Source organism: Archocentrus centrarchus, chromosome 4 (genome assembly GCF_007364275.1).
Source record: "Archocentrus centrarchus isolate MPI-CPG fArcCen1 chromosome 4, fArcCen1, whole genome shotgun sequence".
Lineage (NCBI taxonomy): Eukaryota > Metazoa > Chordata > Actinopteri > Cichliformes > Cichlidae > Archocentrus > Archocentrus centrarchus.
The window spans coordinates 20843617-20866770 of record NC_044349.1 but is presented as its reverse complement, the minus strand read 5'-3'; the positions used below and the strand labels follow the sequence as shown (position 1 = coordinate 20866770).

Here is a 23154-nt window from a genome sequence, read left to right as displayed (position 1 = left end):
CTAATAACTGATTGTGCTGGTTATTTGGGGGGATTTTTTTTGAGCAATTCAGAAATGGACCTGCTGGTGTGTTTGGGATCTTTGTCCTGCTGCATAACCTAAGTGAGCTTGAACTTCAGGGTACAAACTGATGGCCAGACATTCTTCTTCAGGATTTTCTGGCAGAGAGCAGAATTCCTGGCTCTACAAATTACAGCAAGTTGTCCACCTCCTGAAAGCAGCCCCAGACCATCACACTACCATGTCTGACTGCTGGTATGATGTTCTCTTTATGAAATGCTGTGTTACGTTTTATGCAGATGTAACGGGACTCAAACCCTCCAAAAAGTTCAACTTTTGTCTCGTCAGTCCACAGAATATTTTCCCCAAAAGTCTTGAAGAGCATTAGGATGTTTTTTGGTTAATGTGAAATGAGCTTTTGTGTTGGTTTTGGTCAAATGGTTTTATGTTGGGAACGCTCCCATGGATGCCATTTTTGCCAACTCTTCTTCAATCATGAACTCTGACCTTAACTGAGGTAAATTAGGTCTGCATGAATTGTCGATGTACTCTTGGAGTAATTTTGGTAGGCTGGCCACTCCTGGAAAAGTTCACCACTATTCCAAGTTTTCTCCACTTGTGGATAATGGTTCTCACTGTGGTTCACTGGAATCCCAAAACCTTAGAAATGGCTTTGTGGTCTGACAGTAATCAGGTCTGGGTGTAGCTGGTGAAAATGAACTCAGGTTTCCAAAAATGTGGTTAATCATAGTTAACTCACAATTTAACAAGGGGGATAATTACTTTTTTTCACATAGGGCCAGGTAGGGTTGGACAGCTTTTTTCCCCTTAATAAATGAAATTAGCATTTAAAAACAGCATTTTGGATTTACTCTGGTTATCTTTTTCTAATATTAAATCTTTTTTTGAATCAGGTGTGAGAAATATGCAAAAAACGAAGTAACCAAGAAGGGGGCAAATACTGTCCGAGGGCACTGAAGCTTGAATCAGGAAATGTTCATGGTTCCAAATGTGACGGTTTGGGGAACAATGGCAGTCAAATACGACGGCATGTTTATTACCACAGTTTTTTGCATGGTGGGCTCCACCTCGCTTTGATCAAGTCCAGACTGAAACCAGAGGAAAAATGTGTCATCTGCTTTACCGCAGCACTAACGAAGAATGCAGAAGGCGTGGGACGCGAGCACAGACCTAAAGAGAGGGAACCAAAAGGAAACCACGATACACACACACAGTTCATTTATTAGTTTTGTGACAATGTAGTGGGACATTTTCTGACACACCTCCTGAATTCTTCATTACATGACATGTATAATGTCTGACAGCTCAGCAGCAGCATTTCCAGTCTAAACAGTCTCCCCATCACCCCCCACTTGTTTCTTTTAATTAGCTAGACTCCTCACACTTTAGCAACAGATATCAACCCTTCACTTGTGTATAACCTAAGGCCATGGAGTTCCACCTTAATGATGGAGGACAATTCACAACATAAAGAGTTAAGTACATGACAGTACTGTGCAAAAACTAAGGTACTGCCTGCCACCGACCTTGTCCACCCACCAAATTCTGTAAAAAACACACATAAAGCCTTGAAAAAGCATTCACAGATCACTAAAGGCAAATTCAAACTTTGACCCACATCAATCCCACAATGCAAGGGGAGCTTAAAGATTGACCATTTCCTGCAGGATTTACATTTACAGACTCACTCACATGGTAAAGTTAGGACACCATAAAAGAAAACTTTATATTTCTTTGTGCTTTTATTGTAAACCGGGTGACTTGGGCAATAGACAGTTTATAATGTGGCAAGGAGATCCTTTACAGAGGTATCAACTCGATGCCAAGTAAATGAGGAAAATAAAAATGCATAGAAATAGAACATTTCTAAATTGAAACTGCACATAAGCCTATACATCGCAATTCTGACCACATCCTGATAGTTTTCTGCTGCCTGATGGTGGCGGCAGCCAGCCTACGTGTTTTGTGTCTAAATGTAGTTTTAGACACAAAGTCGCAAGTTTTGCAGGACAAGAAGTTAAATGAAACTTTTTTTTTTTTTTTTTTTTTTAAATGCAAGCACATTAAATGAGCCCAACCTTATTTATGCTTTAATTTTGTCTTTAGCACAAACAGGGGCGCAATCCTTGGAATTAATTCAGTAGTTTGGTTAATCTCTGTAATAAATTAAGTACCAACTCCTGGTCCACAGAGGCAGTGGCTTTCATTACAAGTCATTGCAGTGGTAATGAGGATGTACGTAAAGCAAATCAGATATTTTACATTCAAATAATTACAAATGCATATGGTCCTCTTATCTCTGGTCTGATTAAGAAGTGCAAATATCTAGTGTGTATTTATGGTTCGTTAACTGGTTTATTGTGCTTTGGCCAATAATCTGCGATCTCACTCAATAAGAAGTAAAAACCTTGACAGCAAAACGCTACCACTTCTACATCAGTGACTACAGCGCACACTGTACTTCCTTTTATCACGGCTGTGTTGGTGGTAAACACTGGTTTATCAGAGCCCTTATGCTGACTGGAAAGAAACAAAGAGCAGATTTTACGGTACAGTGACTCCACCAAACAACTGATCTGATTTTTCACAGCAAAGATCTGTACAGAGACGACTCGAGGTCCGTCTACCAAAGACGAGAACAGGTCTCTGGTATGTCTGGAGAAAAAAAAAAAAAAAAAAAGTTAGTCTAAAGTCTGATGTCCATCTCTAGCAGTCTTTAAACCACATGTCTGCATCTACAGCAGTCTTTGCAGCATTTTTGACTGAGAGAGTCATCTGGCAGCATTTCTGAAGGATTCTGAATTCCTGCCCCCTCTTCCTGCAGCGCGACATTACAGTAATCAGGTGTCAGCAGTCCTGCAGTCTCTCAGGCTCATTTCAATCACGCCAACTAAAGTTAAGGAAGAGGGTGCGTGTATGGCAAATTTAAAACCAGACTTTGAAAAAGTTTTTGAACCATAACAATTAATCCACCATCCATTACCTTTGATGTCCCTTTACAATGCCCCGATGTACCCCCCCACCCCCACCAGCTCCAGTCTTTCATTTCTTTCCTCAGTGCAGCTTCTTCCTGCTTATCCTTAGAACAAAAACCCTTCATTCTTCCAGTCTTTTCCCAGATGTAATCCTGTCCAGCAGGCCAACTGAGGAAATTGTGCATACACAAATACACAAACACTTACGCACACCCACACACACACACACAGAACAGGTCATCATATATCTTTAACATGAGCACTGCTTTTATATCACCATCTTACTAATCCAGGATACAGCAAGGATGGAAGTGTTGTGTGTATTTTCATTTGTATGCATATTCCATGTGTGTGGGTATATATTTATATAGGTTTGTGTGTGTCCAGTTTGGTCCAAAGGTGTTTGTGTCAGTTGGTCTCATAAGAAGAAAGCAGTGCAGCATCCACAGGCTCCATGCACGAGGGGCAGGTGAAGGATCTCATCAGCCAGTCATCTATACAGTCCATATGGTAGATGTGCATGCAGGGCAGGAACCGGATGGGGTCTCCATAGACAAAGTCCATCATACAGATGACGCACCTGCAAAGGTGAACACAATTTCTCCTAATAAAAGTGCACTACCAATCTAAAGACATGTCCCTGCAATTGGGTCAACATTTAAAAAAAAAATAAAATAAAATAAAATAAAAGATTATTGTAATTACAGGACAGTCTGGGCAATGAACTACCAGAAATGTTTCTGTAATTTTACTCAATTTTTCTTACAATTTAAAAAGGTCAAACACTCATGCTGACAGATTAATTTAATACAGCAGCATTTCTTTATCATACTGTTGAAATTGCACTTATTATTATTTTTCTTATACTAAAGATATCTCAGAGATTAAATGTGTAGTTAAACTTTACATTGGCAGAAAGGGGAGTTTCACTGGTCCGGCCCACATAAGATCAAAGTGGGCTACGATGTAAAATGAGTTTGACAGCCCTGGTTTGGACCCTTAATTGTAATCTTATTAAAGACAAAAGGAAAAATAACAGAACCATCTGTAGTACAATATACACTGAATGGACACTTTACTAGCTTCAGTAGATCGATTGAACTTCAATAGATTGTCTTGACCATGTCTACATGCCTAAATGCATTGTGTTGCTGCCATGTGATTGGCTACTTGGACATTTGTGTTAAAGAGCAGCTGAATGTGTACCTAATAAAGTGGCCTGTGAGTGTATGTATACAACACATGCAGCTCATTACTGTAAAATGCACTAATACCAAGATATCTGGTATACTGTATCTATACATCTCTGCATTTAAGTAATGCATTCGTGCTAATCACATGAATTTATAGTATTTTGAAATTTATTGGAATATGACAACATGAAGCTGTGTGAAAAAAAATAGTAATTCAATTAATAATGTTTAAAATGTGCGTAATTCTACTCTATGGATCCATGAACTCTTTCTTTGAACACAGAGTTCTGCAGTGAAGCAGTATTTACATTTGCCCATGTTTGAGTCTGACCTCACAGCGCTTCTACTCACTCTCTAATCTTCTTCTCTGAGCCGTCCCTTCCCGGGTCATACACGCCCTTTGGGAGGTGCTGGATAAGTCCGATGCGCTGGGCGATTCGGATCTGCTCCTCTTCGGTCAGCTGAGTGACCAGCCGGGTTTGGCTGGGCGTTGGGTGGTAGACAGGCACGTGGATTTGCTCCTGCAGAAAGAAAGGAGACGACATAAATAAACTAAACAAGTGTTGAGAAAGCATACTTAACAATTCTGTAACATAAAATCTGCAGCTTGATTAAAGTGGGCCTTGAGGGGAAGGCTTTATGAGAAATAATGATGAATAATAATCGCTCTTAATGCACACTTCTGAACAATACATCTCATAGTTGGGTTGGTCTATAAAAAAATAATGTCGCTTGGTAGGATTTTTGTCACTGAACCTCTTTCCATGCTACATTTGTGCTGGATTTATTTTAACAACAGTTTCGGGTCTCATCACTTTTAGTAAAAGAAGAAAAACTCCAGATTATTGCGCACGGACACACACACACACACACACACACACACACACACACACACACACTGTGAACCAGGACATAAACATAAACTAGGGGAGGAAACATCATCACCATCTGCCAGTACAACACTGATGAGGCTTATCACATAAATCCCTCAGCTTAATGAGTGGGTTCACTTTAGTCAACTACAAACTCAAAGCACTTACTTGAGTGCAACAATGTCACAATCAAACAAATGCACTTAATATGTAATTATCCCATAGCTAATGCAGCCTTAAGCCAGGATATCTAGCCATGCTGTAAGCTAATAGTTTCAGGCAGTAGGTGGTAGTGTTTCTCCACATCCACCAGCCACTGCAGCACATACCAACATGGTGTGATGAGAAATGTTCTTGTTGTTCTAATTTACAACATTAAAGCAACAGAACTTTGTGCTTGTGGCAGACACAATATTTATTTAACAGGATTTCTAACTAATGTAGTAGTTTACACATCCACCTAATGATCGAAAGATCCCTGGTTTGATTCCAGGAGGAGACACAGATCCCTTTGGGGTTGTATCAGAAAGCGCATCCAGAATTAAAAAAAAACAAAACAAAAAACTGCTAAATCAAAGTAGCTCTTGTTTCTAACTTGGTGATGGCCTGACTCATACATCAAAGCAGCATCAGTCTATATAAAGGATATGCCTTTGGTTTGAATCAACAAAAACTGTGAAATGAAAAAAGTCTTTGATTATGTTTGAAAGGGTTAAAAAAACATCGGCCTACAAAACCACACAAGTGAAAGATTAATGTGTAATCAACCCCTCTGCATAGGAAAATACCTACTCAAATGGATACAACCTACCCTTCTTGCTCAGTTCTAATGGTATTTTGCAAAAACTAACAACCTAACAAAACTAATATCCCACAAGGAATTCTTTTGAACAGGGCAAACATCAAAGGGACCAGATGTTGTTCCTGACAGGATTTTTTTGAAAAGCTACATTTCACATTACTGCCGCAGAAATGTTAATGCTAACAAACACATTGACTACTTTTAAAAAAAACTGTGGCAATAACCTGTGGCATTACATCTGAATTAAGCCTGTTAAGGAGGAATTCACTTTGCCTAAAAGTGGAGTATTTTATAGCACGCAACAGAGACCAACCAGTTTAAAGGTTATGGTTTCAGGTGAATTATGACCATAAAAAGATATAATCTAGATGAAAAAAAATTAAAGAAAAACAAAACAAAACAAAATAAAAAAAAAATTTTAAAAAGCAAAAAGGAATAAGACTATGTACATAATTACTTTTAAAAGGTGAAGGAACTACTCATCCCATAAAGCACTGCAAATTCCAGATTCCACAGACTTCAAACCTTGTTGAATTTCATCCTTTTCGTTATTGTAGCGGGGTTCTAGCCAGCAGTTGATCACCCGGCACTGTGCCACACTGAGCTCGTGTCACGCCGGGCTGAGAATTTCACTGGTTTGCTATCACTGTTCAATTCACAAGAGGGTGCGCACTCCGCCCCATCTCTCTACATCGCTGCACTATTTCATTTTTATTTTTTTTTTATTTCATATTTTATTTATTTGGGACAATGCACATTAATAAAACAATCAATACGTTGTACAGATTGTAAATGAGCCAGATTATAGCATAATTGCAAATTTTCATCTGTAGTCCCTAGGCAGAAGGACAAACAACAGAAGACGTCATGAGTATATAATAACAGTGAAAAGACAACACGTTGACAAACATTCAAACAATATACAAGTGAAAATGAAAATTAGTGAAAGTGCGAACATGTCTGGGAACTTTTAATAAACTGCTTAAGGTGCTTTTTAAAAGTACTGTAAGTGGAGCATTCTCTGATGTTAGTCGGTACATTATTCCAGAAATGACCCCCTCTGACTGACAGAACCGTTTGTTTTTCTACGGGGGATCTCAAGGTCTCCTCTGGAAGAGGCTCTGGTGCCAAAACCTCGGTCAGTTCTTAATTTAATGTATGTAGAAAGTGGAAGTGGAGCTAGTCCATAAAGAACTTTATAGATTAAGCAGCTATTTTTAAATTTAATAAAATTTTCAAAATTGAGCATGTTGTATTTTTCCAAAATATTACACTGATGATATGACAAGGGCTTTTGATCAAGGATTTTTATAGCCTTTTTAAATAATATTTCTATTGGTTTTAAGAAAGTGTCTCCAGTGAGTGACCAAGATGTAATGCAATAATCTATATTGAAAAATATCATTGAATGTAGAAAAATCTTAGCTGAATTAATTGTCATTGATGGTCTAATTTGTTTGAAGTTATTTAAATTAAATTTAATTATGCTTGCTGTAAGTTTTATATGTTTTTTAAAAGACAGTGTGGGATCCAGTGTGACCCCCAAGGTACCTGAAATCCTGCACAAGATCAACCTCTTTTCCCCCCAGGAACACACTAGACCGCTCCAGTTTTATAGGTTTTTTTTTGTAAACATCATTGTAACTGTTTTTTTCTTATTCAGCAGTAAGGAGGACTGAAGGAGCCAATGTTGTATATTCTCCAGGGCTAATGTGAGGATTGAGGATGCTTCCTGTGGACTTTTTGCAGGTGTAAAAATAACAGCATCATCAGCATACATTTGGAAGTGGACACTTTGACACACATTTGGCAAATCATTTATATACAAAGAAAACAAAACTGGTCCCAAAACAGAGCCCTGGGGAACCCCTGCTGGACAGTCAAGGTATGACGACATTGTGCCCCTGACAGCCACAGACTGTCTCCTGTTGGATAAGTAAGATTGAAACCAAGCTAATGCATCTTCGGCAAAGTTAAAATAAGTCAGTTTGGACAGAAGGACCTGATGGTCTACTGTATCAAATGCCTTCTTTAAATCCAGAAAGACTGCACCAACACAGGTGGTTTTATCAAGCAGGGATTTCACTGTTTCTACAAAGATACAATTTGCCGTCTCTGTGGAATGATACTGGCGAAACCCGAACTGCATGGGGTGCAGAAGAGAATGGTGGCTGAGATGTTATAGTATTATTTCACCGCAATTTGCAATCTACCACCAGGCACGGCCAGTTTTGTTCACAATGTGCAATTTCCTGCTTGATTTTGCGGGGCTACAGAAAGCAAAATGGTGACCAGCACGAACGTAACGGGGAAGAAGAGGAAAAAAGGATAATTTCGGGCTTGCTATTAAACATAAAATCCCAGGAGCTGTGAGAGGCCTTGGAGAAAACTACAGCTCCCAGCAAAATGATGTTACTTACTGTAGTTAGTGGCTTGCATTAAAAACGTGATAGCTCATGGTGACAATGTGATGACAGCTATTCGAATTAGAAAACACCTGGATTGTAATGCTTTTGTTGTGTACGCTTTTTACGTGATTTCTGCAAATCCATAAGAGGAAGGAAACGCAGCTCTGGGACACTTTGAATGCATGATATGCAAGTGTAACAGTTCTGGTTTATATGCAAAAAAAAAAAAGAATTAGCAATAAGGCCTGAACTAGAGTTTCAGGGCATAGCTAATCAGATCAAATTTTGCTCAGTGGCCATGTACATCTTTTACATACAGTCTGTGTGAGAAAAGACCCCAGCTTTGTGAAACAAACTTCTCTATACTTCAGATCATATTTAGTCCACTTAATTAAATCACAGCTGAAATGTGGACAATCATAATTACATTTAAAAGTTGTTTCACCTTCTTTTTATGATTGAATCACTTCATCCATATTCACAAAAATGGCAGCAGCATATTCGATTAAACAGCTGGAACCTGAAGATGCCCTCTGTTAAGTTAGAGAAGTGTCGAAGGTATTGTAAATGTGCCTTCATTAGCAAAATCAGAAAAGGTCAGTAATCCCAAAGCAGGACAGTAATGATACAGTGGCTTTAGATTCAGCAAGCGTTAGAGGGCACAAAATAAAATATTAAATGGTCTGCTTGCAATCCTTGAAAAGCTACCTTTCAAAGTTGAATAGTTTTAATGGGATAAATGCAGATGCTAGCTAGCACCCAGCCTTTCAGTACTGCAGCATTTATCCCATGAGTCAGCATAATTTTGGTAGTCGAGGCTGTCTGCTCCTCCCCTGATAGCCATTTCTTTAGCCAATTCTAAAAGCCAGGCAGCAATAATAAAAGCTGCAGACGGGGGGGGGGGGGGGGGGGGTGGCAGCTGCACTCTGTGTGTGTTTTGGGTGCTCAACTGTGCAGTGGTCAGCAGTGTAATTGTTGCCATATGCCTCTCCCATTTAATACATGGTATGTCAGCTGGACTGACGACTGTTTATTAAGTGACCTCAGCGGTACCAAAAGGGTGAAAAGGGAACTAATGGGGGGGGGGGGGGGGGGGGGGGGGGGGGGGGGGTGTCAGATGGAGGTGGCTAGCTGAGCTAAAGAGCAGACCTTGGTTTTCTGTGCCAAGCATGCTGTAGTTCGCTGAGCCAAGCACACAGCAGCTACAGCAGCAACTGTCAGCCTGCCAGGCCCCGGCTGCTAATGGTGAGCGGGAAGCGAGGTGAAAATTACTGGTAACAAGGAAGGCAAGCAGATGCACACAGTTAAAGAGAAAGACAGACAAATACAGGCACTGTTCATTAAAAGAAAGAGACATGAGGACTGGGCAAACTGGAGCTCAGACGCAAATTAGAGATGCAATGAGATGTAACACAGATTTTAGCCAGAGATAGATGTGAGAGAGAGAGAGAAAAAAAAAATAAAGACCCAAAAACTCAACAAAAAATTCATGAATTCTGAATCCTGCTTTAGAATTCACTGGGGTGCCAACATGATAGAACAATAGTATTGTGAAAGATCTTGGCTGCAACAACACGATGCAAACATACCACAGCAATAAACTGAATTGAATAACATTGTGACGAGGCCTCGCAAAGACGCACACAAAAAAAAATATCTTTCCAACTAAATTTGTCTGCATCTATTTTAGGGAAAGCAACACCTGAAACATGAAGCATTTGCAGACTCTGAAATCTGAGCTCCATCTATGCCCTGCAAAGTAACTAAATCTCTGAACAAGACCTGCAGACACTTGCACACAATCCAGATCAGCATGCACACTGCCAGCAAGAACAACAATGGAGGGAGAATGATGGTTATTAGCACGACAGGATGTGTTTGCTTATGTGATAAGAGGACAGACTCAAAGTGTGACAATAGCAGAGAGTTACTTTATCAGAGCAGGAAGGGTATTACACTTATTAAACATATGCCACACAACAAAAGTGACGAACAACCCAAACATACTTTCAGTTAAAGAGAAGTGACAATGTGAAGGAGAGAAATTTATGTAAAAAATAAAAACGCCCTTATTATTATTTTAACTAGCAGTCATATGCTTACAGACCCAGAGCAGCAGCAGCAAGTAACACACACAAAAAAAAAAATTATATCATGCAGATGGATGTAGCTCATGGGTATAAAAAGTGAAGCAGAAGTGCCTTACATCTTTCTAAAGGCCAACTGGGGTGATGACTCCGACTGCAAAGACATTCAGCTGAACAGAAGTGTCAATAATTAGTGACAGATCTTAATGTATACAACCTGATGTTCATATTTATAAGAGGAATAAAAAAAAAAAAAAAAGCAGGAAAAGCTTTTCTCACAAAGCTGGATGCATGTTACATGACTGAGTATGAGTGTGCAGTGTCCCTCAGTTTCTCAGTCAAATCTGCCCCTTGCTCGCCACGTCTTGTTCCTGAACTCAAGGCTCAAAGAGAAAATGCTCAGCTTGAGGTGATGTCATGGTGGATACACCCATCTCCAACAGTTTGTGACAGTCTGTAATACAATTTATAGATCTGTATCAACCCTTCTCTTAGCCTCAGTAATATGCTAAATCAAAACCACCCTGAACCATCTGATCACCAGTTATGACTCAGCTCTCAATTTTCAGTCCAAGAAAGATGAGAACTAAACTTTGATATGAAGTCATAAAGAAAACAAAATAATTTACTCGTAGTTGAGTCGGGGCCCTTGTGATAAGCTCTGTGTGGTTGTGTTGCAGGCAAAGCCCACGGTTTTGTCACTGACCGAGAGTACAATAGCGCATTTGTCAGCACTGTTGTCTCCACGCCCACCCAGTGTTTCTACCATATTAGGAAAAAAAAAGATCGCTAATCTGCCACAGTGCCCCCTCTGCTGAGGTTTACTGTTGCCTTCTTTACGAGACCGACTATCATGTAAGACTGAAGTCGTTTAACCCTTACCTTTGGTTAAAGCCGAGGCCCTTACATTCAGCTCATCTGTCCAACACATTACCATTATCTAAACACAGTGAGGAAGTTACACAATTTTCCTGTCTGCCCCATCTGTAGCACCTGCACACTTCACACATTAATGAATGACTTTTGGGACATGTTCACATACATACTTTTTTTTTTTTTTTTTTTTTTAAATTAAAAGGCAACTGTGCATTTTTTTCCCCATTGTAACATAACCTGCTACCATGCACCCATTTAGAAAAATACACTCTTTCAATTTCCATTTCTTATTTTTTCTTCCCTCCATCAGGTTTGACAGCCAATTAGAAACTGCTACCAAAGCAAACTTCCTTTGCTTGTTTTTTCTGGCCAAGCAAACTCAGTTTAAAGCAAACCACTGGCAGCGAGCCCTCTCATCATGACAGCAATGCAGCTGCCTGACAGACTGTGCTCCTCTTGTGTATCAACAACAGTCAAGGCTACATAGCCCTCAGTCTATTAAAACCTCTTGAGGAGAGGTTTTACCCTCATGACGAGGTACTCAATTAACATGTTTTAGATCCTATTTTACCCTCTGGGGCTGACAGACTGAAGACAGAAATGCATTAACTGTATTACATTTGCAGAAAAACTTGAGATCGTTGGCATTTTATACAAAGAGACCAACAAGATTTAGCTTTAAAACCAGCTGAAAGTAGGATATAGGCTACACTAAATGTGATCAATATGAATACATAAAAACTTATCAGTGCACCCATCAGGACACTGTGGTGTTACAGGCAATACCAGGGAGCCAAAAGTGCCACACAGACACACACACACACACACACACACACACACACAAATGCAAACAAACAGGGGTGCCTTATCTCCTGTGGTCCACTCCCATAGAGATGAGTCAGCACCTGTCTCGCCAGCTGCTGTCCAAATCAGCACACTCGACACACACTGTCTGCAATACGCACGTCTGCACACAAACACATGGGCACAAGCTAACAGCTACAGCTAATATTAAGACTGCAAACTGAGCTACACCTCCCTCTGCTTTGTTAGCCAGTTTATAAAAACAACAGACGCAGACACACACTGACGTGTTTTGTTTTGACAAGGATTTTAATGGTATGCTAGCCTAAGTGACTGGCTCACAGGACTGATATCATCCACTTAGTTTTCTAAATCCATCTATTGCCCATCTATAGTCAGTGACAGTACAGTCTGCAAATTCTGATATTTGGCCTATTAAAATAATATATTAGGAGTATTTCCTCATTAGATTAGATTCAACTTTATTATCATTGTACACAAGTATGCAACGAAAAGTACGTTCCAGAACACCCATCCAAGAGATAAGTGTTCCGTGGCCTTGCTGCCGTCACAGGCGCTGCCATTATCCCAAACTATCTGAAATAAGGCAAGAAATTAACACATGGCATGGTTGTGGGACAAACTTTATGTCCTGGGTTTACCACATCGCCTCCTCCCAGCAGGAAATGCCCAGGAGGCATTCTAGTCAGATGGCAGAACCACCTCGACTGGTGTGACCATAGGTGAGGATAAGGACGTAGATCCACCACCAAATTGACAGCTTTGTTATTATGCTCAGCTTTCTTCACCGCAATGGATCAGTACAGCATCCACATCATTGCAGACATAGCCCCAACCCACTGGTCAATCTCCTGTTCCCATCACTTGTGAACAAAAGCCCAAGATACTTAAATTCTTCCTCTTGGGGCAGGAACTTGTTCTTGACCCGGAGTGGGCACTCCACCCTTTTCCAGCTGAGAACCATGTCCTCAGATCTGGAGTTAATTCATATTCTGGTCACAGAACACTCAAGTGAGAGCTGGAGGCCACAACCTGATGAGGACAGCAGAACCACATCACCTACAAAAAGCAGAGATGGAAGCCTTCTGCCACTCCACCAAAAAATTCTGCCCCCCCAAAAAATTACAAACAAAATCTGTGACAAAAGACAGCTCTGGCGGAGTCCAACACCCACAGGGGAATGAGTGTCTTTTAGCCAGTAAGCAAATCAGAGAGTCAAGTAAGTGAACTGGCATATTACTAAAATTACTGAATAAAATATGTGTATTTTATGCTCAAGTAAACTGAACCTAATTTAAAAATAAAAAATTTATTAAAAAAAGGTTTCAAATATTTTTAATTACAGTCCTGATGATTTTCCTTTGGGGAAAGGCCAAAACCTTTTTGGTGGGTGCCAAATATTTTTGCATGCAGGAAAAAGCCTGCAGACCCACTACTTGACCACTTACCAAGCCATTTTCTTAAAGTGGCTAACACAAAAATGTCAGGCTTTTAAAAACAAAAACAAACAAACAAACAAACAAACAAACAAAAAAAAAACAACTAACAATTAGGTCAGTTTTTAACATCTGCTGCATGCTTTATTGAATATTCAAGACATTTTTTTTGCATCTTGTTGACCTCCCATGATGCACTGAGCACTCCGTTCCCCTCTCTCCCGTAGTTTGTCCTTTGTTCAGTTGTCTCTTTGTCCTTCTCTTTCACCCCCCAAGCTCCTCTTGTTAGGATCTGTTTATCAATCTTGTAAACAACTTTCTCATGAAACAGACAAACAAAGATAATAATTTTGGAACACAATTTAAAATAAAGATGTTACATCCCTCCAACACTTTACTAAGGCACTTCATGTTGATTTTTTTTCTCCATTAGTTTACATCTATCTGTATGTGTAATTATAAAACCGAATGCCTCTTTCCTCATTACATGGATTTTCCAAAAATTAGCCATGGAATTATACCCCAGAGGTAACATGACAGAAAGGAATCAGTAAAATAAATAAACGAATCCCTTGAAGAGGATTATAACAGTATCTTAATCATAGTATGATCATCATTTAAATTGGCTAATCAGTCTATCAGACTATGTGAATAGTGTCCACATATGGAGTTGTGAATGTTGACCTACGAATTAAGGTCAGATCTGCACACCGTCTTCTCTCAACCACAAAACTATTCAACAGCACCAAATGCAGGCTGTTACCACACAGTCAACAGACCTAGTGCTGTTCTTTACCTTACGATATAAAGCACCTTGAGGCGACTGTTTGTTGTGAATTTGCACTGTATAAATAAAAGAGAATTGAACTGAATTCTGAATGTTGGAAATAACTGCTGACTGTGGATACCCAGCAATCATGGCCCAGTGTTCATATGCAGACAGTTGCAGCAGGATGTTTATAACATACAGGGTAAGGATCTGAAGAGTGCCATATGCTTATAAAGTTTTATGTTCATTGCAGATGTGTTTAGACACAATTTACAGTTTTCAGGTTGGATTAAACTTTGTGTAAACGTGAATGACAAATATTTACTCACACTCAGTATTTCTAAAGGCTAAGCTACTGTTACTAGAGTATACTTTTATTTCTATACTACATCAGTGTGTTTTCTCTAATTTCCAGCTTGAAATGATACTTAAGCTTGTTAACGCCCACTAAACTGGAGAGAAATCCATTCATCATTTCCTGTTTCTTCCGTTTAAGGGCCTCAGTGGGCATCCTAACCAAAATGTGCTGTTATGTGTTTAGAGCTAAGTTATGGCCCATATATTAAAACAATACAAAAGGCATCACAATTCATCATTTAATTACATTAGTGCCATCGCTACTAGCTATGACTTCATTGTAATTCCAGTGTGATGGATTGTTTTTAATTCACCAAATAAATCCTTCTCAGTGGCCACTTGACAACTACACAAAAGCTTCCCTTTCTGATTAATTTCGTAACATAAGCACAGCTATAACTCATGTTGTCCTTGTTTTGGATTTCACTGTTGGGATTGCCAGCATCAAGTTTTGCACCATGACTTGCAAATCTCACCCTCTGTATGGGAGACAGACCTCCAGGCAGTACACAGGCATTTGCACCCAGCAGAACATGAAAGCTTTCAAAAACATACCAAATTAAATCTCAAATAGAGTATTTGAGAGAATTTAATACCCGTCCCACCGCACGTTCCCAAACTGTGTTAATGCTCAACAAAATGCTGAACAATGCTGTGTGTCTAAGTTCAGATGGTGAAGGTGCCGATTACTGTGGTCACCAGGGAGAAGCTGGCAGGTCTGAAAGAGTTCTTTATAAGGAGGCTTTAACTAGTTAGTTAACCCTCTTGCAAAACTCTGACAGCATAAACACACACACAGACTTGCTGAACACAACTGAAAGCTTGGTGAGTGCTTTTCCAGAGGCTCCCAGCAAAGATTGCGTGGTTTATTATATCATTCATCATCTATGATAACACAGCTGACTACTCTGACCTAATTACATACTGGTGTATGCTGGACACAGCACACACAACGACATGAAGAGGGGGAAAAATACTCACCCTGTCCAAAGATAATATTGATTGACTCGGATGCAGTGCCTAAGTGAGTGACATTTGACTGATAAGAAATGACAAAGCTTATAAATGAGAAGTTGGATGTGTGTGGGCCATGTTTCAATGTCCCAGTTCTGGTTGCCTGTGAGTTTGAAGCAATAGGCTGTAGCTATGAAGTAACATGGTTCTAGCCAGCGGTTGAGCACCCAGCGTTGCACCAGGCTGAGAATTTCACCGCTTTGCTATCAGACTACTTTCAGCTGCTTCCTTATTCACAAGAGGTCACCGCAGCAGGTAGCTCCGCATGTTTGATTCGGCAGAGCTTTTAACACCAGATGCCCTTTCTGATGCAGCCCCAATGGGATTTGTGTCTTCTCCCACAAACAAACCAGGGATTGCTTGTTAGGCAAATATGTTAACCACTATACTAGACGCAAGATAAGTAAATTAAGTTAAAACCTAGTAATTGGTAGTGTACAAGCCCAAACTGTTAAGAACAAATACCTTTGCTGACTGTGATGCATTATCTGTAACTCTCCCTGTAATTTCCACTCCCTAAGGTAGAAGTGACTCAAACAAATCAAGAAATAGCTGCAGTGACAAGGCTTCACTTTAAGTCCAAAAACTGCTTCAACATTGTTAGTTTCTACTCTCGCCTGTTGCAAAAGAATATGTCAGCAAAAAATTTAAAATTCATTGTAATGTTCAATGCTGTTGAAGACCTATAAAATATTCACTTGGAGATTTCCCGGTGGAGTTCAATTAGAACTAAAGCACCAATAATCAGTGCTTGGGTTTATATATTCTCATTAATTTTATAAACATTACAAAATCCAGTTAGAAAACTTAATTTTAAATTATTCTTTGTTAAAATTTTAAGACAACTTGGCAAAGTCTCTCCTTGCTTGCTTGAATCTAAATGACACAATTACGTACCTTTCTACAATAAGAGCTCTCCTGCTGTACCGACCTGACATCGCCATCAGTTTCCCATGCTTTAAAAAAAATCCTTAACTTAAATCTACAGATAAGGCATGGCTTAACCTAGTAACGGCAAAGTGTCTGCCAAGGCCTTACATAACACATACTAGATGCCTCTTAACATTGAACTGACTGGTCTGTTTCACAGAAAAATTACAAAGAAAACATGAGTAACACCGAGCATTATATTTACAGTTACACCAAGCATTGGTCTGTTTGTAGGTGATCTAATACAGGAAATAAGGTCATCATACAAAGTTTCTGACCTGAAGGGGAATTAATCAAAGAAGCAGTAAAGTTATAAAAGTCACCCAGTCTCAACTCTCTTACACATACTGTTACAAGTCAAATTAAATTACAGTTCATACTGTTAACGTGGGCCATGGGCCATAACAGATTCATGTGCTCACTTACAAAATGATTTGGTTCTGAATGAGCAAACTATCAGTCAAGGCTGAATCAAGATATGACTTCATGGAAATGATGGACAGAAGCAGAACCATCGGATATAACAAAGCGGATTAGTGTCAATGCCACGAAGGGACGGGGTCACTGAGTCGCTCTGCCGCCCAAGGGTGATGCTGGATCTGTAAACAGCTGATTTTGCCTCAGTGTCCCTTCAGCTGGTTAAAGGCAGGCAAAATTTAAACTGGACCCGCTACACATCACACAGCATTAGCCAAGCTTCAAATATTTGATGAATTTTGGTCAGAACAAAACATAACAGCGAGCTGATCTGAAACAGTTGGTGAAAGTTACCTGATATGGGGGCGGCGGCTCCTGATCGGGATCAGTACCATCTCCGTAGCTGGCCCGGTCCGACTGAGATTCATGTAGCAAAGAAATGTCATCCGAAGTGGGAGATTTCAGACAGTTTCCCATCTCCTCCCTCTTCAATCAAACTCTCCCCTCTGTCAGCTTCGCTTTACTAATTTTAAGGGTCACTTTCACAGACAGCGGCAGAGGAAAAGAAGGCGTCAATGGGGCGTTTTTTCCATACACAGCTGATGAATCTCCTTCCCAGACGACGGGGGGGCTGCTCAGTTTAACAACAAAACATCGCTCGGCTAGCAGCTAGCCACACAAAGAGCTAGCCTGCTAACACCAGCTAGCACTACAAAGGGAACATCTAATCGGTTAGCTAAAAATAATAATAATAATCCAGAGCTGAACTAACACCTAGAAATGTAGATCTATGGATGCATCGAATGGAAGGAAAATTTAATATACCTAATTTAAAATGACAAGGCTAACAGCAGTTTTCCTGACGCGAACCTCTGTCTGAAGGGGACTTTCCAGTTTGCAGACAGCAGCCGAAGAACGAAAGCTGGTGATGTAGCAACACGAAGCACCGCCCCGCTGGAAAAGCACCAATGAATTGTCACCTACTTTCAGGAGGCTCTTGTTAGCAGCCAATCAGATTCGTGATCACATCGCCCTTCGCTAAAAAAAAAACATAAACACAGCCTTTGTAATAGCTTTGAGTGTATTTGTATTATTCCTCCTGCTGACTTCAAACTAGTACTCGATCACCCACTTTTTTTTTTCGGGGGGGGGAGGGGGGCTTTAAAATCACGTTTGTGTGTTTTTGGTCAATCATGATATTACAATAGTCCATGTCTTTTTATCACCAGCTGCCACTGTCTACCATATCGACAAGATAAGATGACTTTATCTTATATATATATATATATATATATATATATATATATATATATATACATACACACACACACGAGGGCAACGAGGAATACAATCAAGAAATTCCTCTTTGTTTTGTAACTATAATACCACTTGAGTCTGTACACTCTACACACAGTTTTTAATGCTCAAATGACCAAAAATTAAAAAAAAAAAGACAACACAAAATCTGATGTGTAGTTACTTATCATTTTAAATTACAACAGAAACAGTAATTTACAGGAAAGTCATTCCGCACATTGATAGCCATGCACAGTAAAATTTGCAGATAATGCCACTATATTAGTTAGAATTTGGCTGAAGTTGTAAACCCAAAGTGCAAAAACAAAATCGTTTATTTGAAAATAAAACGTGAGATGTTTTTTGGAATATTCTAGAGAGCAGCTGCTGTTAGAAAAATAAGAATATATTTCCTCCACCATTAAAAAAACTGACTCCAAGTTATCTTGAATCCTAAACCTAACTCTAATCATGAATAAACCAGCAGTGCTCTACTGCTCTAATTCCAACACTTGAGACAACATCTGAGTTCAAGGTTTTTTTTTAACTCACTGTTGCAAGTACACACCCTTTCCAATAACCTAACCACCAACCACGTTAGAGGTGACCCCTATTTATCCATAAACAGATTACTATATACAAGATGTGATTACAATTTCCAAGTGTTTCTGTAGGTGGTTCTAGGCAAGCATGGCAGACACAAGAGCAGCAGAGGATGGTCACAAAGCAGGAAGACTGTGGTGGTTCCGATGCTTCCAAGCTTCTTCACCTACTAGAGATGCAGCAGGCGGACAAGCACGCAGCCCTTTGCTGCTTGCCGTGAAAGGCCCAATTGTTCAAGCTCAAGTACTGCTGGAGGCCATCCCACACACCAGGAGGAGAAAAGGAGGGAGTCTGCCTTTCTAAAAGACACATTCATCTGTCCTCTTAAAACGGGACAATTTGTGTAAAAGGTGCCATTTACAGTTTATAAATGTCTTAGAGGAAGTGTTAGAAGCATTTTTTGACTCTGGAGAGGTTGCATATCTGGCTGACATCCAAAGCTCTGTGCAAAAGCCACACAATACAACTATAAATATAACAGGATTTTAGATTTGATCATCTTTTCAGAGGGAGATTCAAAGAGAGTATCTTGCAAAAATACATTTGTGTCTATCACTGATGCAATATGTTTCAGGAAAAAGAAAAAAAAAAGAAAAAAAAAAGTAAAATGCACAATAAAATGCTCGCTCCTTCTGACAAACAGAATAAACCAAAGTGTATGTAGTGTAAAAATTTAAACAGCATTCAAAATTAAGATCTGATATAATATTCGGTTATATTGTTGATCAGTAACCAATTACAAAATTATCTCATAGTTCTCAGGGATGTTACAGAACTTTACTGCGTGTCTCTCTCTCTTTTTTTTTTAATAAACTCTAATTTACATTCTACACACAAAAAATTGGACAACTCCGTAGCAGCCACATCAAATGGCTGGGAGGAGCTGGTGTCAGTCATTTCTATAAAAGGTTTTTTGGTACTCTGGCTCCATCAGGTCCTAAACCCAGTACCATGCACTGGGTACATTTTATCCTAGGGATATTAGCAGAGGCAACCTGGAATATACACCACATAAATCTGACATTGTTTTCTACTCTACCGCACCCCTTATAGGTGGCCACAGAGCTAGATATACAACCCTGCTAGAAGCAATGTTTCATAAATATAGGCACGTTCCATAATTAGACTCCATTTTAAATCAGAGGCAAGTAAAAATCATTAGGATACATCTCTGGAAGAGGGCAAATCCACCGAAGCCAGTCAGGGCCACACAGAGCTACAGTTGCCTGTAAGGGTGGCACACATTAGAAAAAGCCTCTTCCCCTAGCCTCACAATGAAAAAACAAAAAGAAACAAATTAAATTTCCCTAATAATCAGGTCTGTTCTGGTCTGTGTTTTGGCATGGTGAGACTACAGGAAAAGCTGTCTCTCTTTAGTGTGCCCTCCTCTGTTATGGACTGCAGGGCATATGGATGCCATTCTCCCTGCTGTCTTTGGCCTTATGCAAAGCAGCCTGTATACGGAAGTGTGTCCGTGATTCCATCGAGTAGTTTTTGTAATTTTGCCTGAAACAGAAAAAAAGAGGATCATAGAAGAAGGTCAACCTAAACCCATAAATTCCAAAGTTTATAGCAAAGTCAGATAAAGTTTTTATTGTGAAACTAAATGCAAAATTGAATGAAACCATGAAGATAAATGTAAATTAAATATCATATATTATATATATATATATATATGTGTGTGTGTGTGTGGGTGTGTGTGTGTGTGTAGATTTTATATTTGCAATCATGTGAAAAATTAAGTACACCCTTACTGCTTCCATAGGAATTATGAGAGTAAATTGCAGCCAGGTGCTGATAATCACATGTACCTGATTAGCTGATCATCAGCAAGTGTGAGCAACTTTATAAAAGCAGAAGTTGTGGCAGTGTTAGAGGCATTTTTTGACTCTGGAGAGGCTGCATATCTGGCTGACATCCAAAGCTCTGTGCAAAAGCCACACAATACAACTATAAATATAACAGGGTTTTAGATTTGAAATCACAAGACTTCTGGAACAATGTCGTTTGAACAGACAAGACAGAAGTGGAGATGTGTGGCTACATTTGGAGAAAACCAAACACAGCACACCTCCTACCAATTGTCAAGCACAGTGGTGGAGGAGTAATGTTTTGGGTTTGTTTTGCAGTAGGGAGCCTTCTTCACACACTAAGGTTAATTATGGAGTTCCAGAGGGTTTTCTGTTAGGACCAATTCTATTTTCCTGTGAAAACTCTCTTTTTCACATGACTGCATAATATATGGCAAACAGTGAATTACACTGCAATATCTGATTTAAAAAGCTTCTACTGAGTACTGATGACCTGAATATGCTTTGCTGGTTTAAAGACTTACTTTGCTGCTTCTAGGAGTTTGATAGCTTCATCTTTTCTGCCTTCCTCCAGACACAGCAGACCATGCTCCAGCAGGGCATTGGGTACCAAGTAGTGGTCATACTTGATCTGAGTCTCACTAAAAACAATGATAAAATTGGTGAATGTGAACCAGTCGTCACCTGAATACAGCTGACAGATTGAACTGGATGACTCTGTAATCAAAGCACTTAGAGGAAAGGCGCTTACTTGCAGAGAACAAGAGTAAAGTAGTGTTCAGCCTCCTCGTGGTGTCCCAAGTGTTTGAGACACAGTCCCTTCAAGAGGCTCAGCAAACACTGATCATCTATGGAGAACTCCGTTCCTAACAGTTGGCACCAAACAGATGACAAAATCTGTCATTCTGGACAAACAATAATTTTATCTACACATAATAGCCTACACTAATATGCTTGGATTTATTGAAATTTTTGTAATATAGTCTTTATTTTAAAGGTCAACCAAAAAGGAACTTGATTCAATTAGGATTATCTTTGTGAATGTGCTTAATGAATTTACATACTTGGTAGACTTTCAAGTTGAGCCTGTGCCTCATCCAGTGTTTTCAGCATGCCTTCAGTTAAGTCTTTTTGTTTGCCAATGACTGTATAACCGTTCCAGATGTACATCATCTCCTAGATGACAGACAAACACATGCACATACGAGCAGGAAGAGGTACAGGCAACAATCAATAATTTTGTCTTAATACAGGTCAGTGAGAAAAGCATTATCTCTGCAGCAAACATTGGGGGGAAAAAATTACTTTAGCAGTGATTTTTCTTATATCACTAGTTCTCTGGGCACAGATCTGCAAACTCAGTAAACTCTTTCTAATGGTCTTATGGTGTCAGTCACTAGTTTCAGAGCTTATTTACTACAGCATGATGTTTATTTAGTAAATGATGGCTGTATTTAGGGCAGAATAGATGACAAAGCAGGTTACGCTTTGGGGAGCGGCTACCTTCCGATTCTGAGTCGCTACTTCTATGAGTGTTCAGTCTCAGTCAGATCACAGTAAGATGACAGCAACCAAAATTATGAACTTGTAAACTATCATTTTGAAGCCTCAAATCCACCTATTATATAAAGCCTGTCTGAACTGAGGCTTGGTTTGTCAAGTCAGACTGGCTCAACAATTACATTCAAATTTTACAGTATTGCAACACAGGTTGAATAGGAAGCAAACAACAAAGTCTTTGGCATTACTTTACTTTAATTTAATTTACAGATAAAGCAGGGCAACATGACAGTACTGACCAGTGGAGGAGCAGGAAGAGGTACAGGATTTTCTGCCAAGTAGCGTCGGGCTTTCCTGATAGCAAACTTCTCTGTTGGTAAAGACTTTCCTGCTATTTTCTGCTTAAGCCCCGGGACCTGCCTGAAATATAGTATACACATAAGTAATTAGTAATTACATATCCTCAAGTTTTAAAAGGATCTAACCAAATGTTTTATTGTTGGAACGCTGTTGACGGTGTGTTTCACTATAAAAAAAAATTATAACACTCATGCCACAAAAATAATATAATGTCAAAAATGCCAGTTTGTTTCCTGTCGTATTACTCCTCTGACAGGCCTTATCAAACATTTTTAAATATTAGCTCATATTATTTACCAAGGACAGGCTGTTACGGGAAGATGCTATTATGATATTACTGATAGTTTCACAGTGAGTCATCACTGTTTCACTCTGATTGCTTTAAGTAATTTCAGCAGCGTCTTAGTTCCTACCTGAACAGAGTAAGTGCAGTCTCCCCAAAGGTTAGGCAATCATCCTCAGTCAGCATACTGAGGTAGGCCGCTTTCATATATGCATACGTAGCCTGAGGGAAGGAAAAATGTGGTTACTAATGCAATCTCATCTTTCCTTTGAAAATGAGGTAAGCAGAGAAAAAAAGACAACAACCAGGGAGAAGTCAT

At 39.5% G+C, this 23154-nt stretch overlaps 2 protein-coding genes across 2 annotated transcripts in view; both read right to left on the bottom strand.

Moving 5' to 3' along the window:
• Nucleotides 1-1035: 1035 nt before the first annotated feature.
• rnf11b (ring finger protein 11b) lies at nt 1036-17896 on the bottom strand. The gene is made up of 3 exons (XM_030727904.1): nt 17337-17896; nt 4541-4710; nt 1036-3576 (listed from the first exon to the last, which is right to left on the bottom strand). The coding sequence occupies exons 1-3, from the start codon at nt 17457-17459 to the stop codon at nt 3405-3407; spliced, it is 465 nt and encodes a 154-aa protein (XP_030583764.1). The 5' UTR covers nt 17460-17896; the 3' UTR covers nt 1036-3404.
• Nucleotides 17897-19352: 1456 nt separating this feature from the next.
• The window catches only part of ttc39a (tetratricopeptide repeat domain 39A), a 29690-nt gene continuing 25888 nt past the window's right edge, over nt 19353-23154 (bottom strand). The window contains exons 17-22 of the mRNA XM_030728118.1: nt 22966-23057; nt 22492-22612; nt 21757-21868; nt 21444-21558; nt 21217-21333; nt 19353-20387 (exon numbers count right to left, since the gene is read on the bottom strand). Of these exons, the coding sequence (XP_030583978.1) occupies nt 20273-20387; nt 21217-21333; nt 21444-21558; nt 21757-21868; nt 22492-22612; nt 22966-23057 (672 nt within the window). The 3' untranslated portion in view covers nt 19353-20272. The remainder of the gene's footprint in view (nt 20388-21216; nt 21334-21443; nt 21559-21756; nt 21869-22491; nt 22613-22965; nt 23058-23154) is intronic.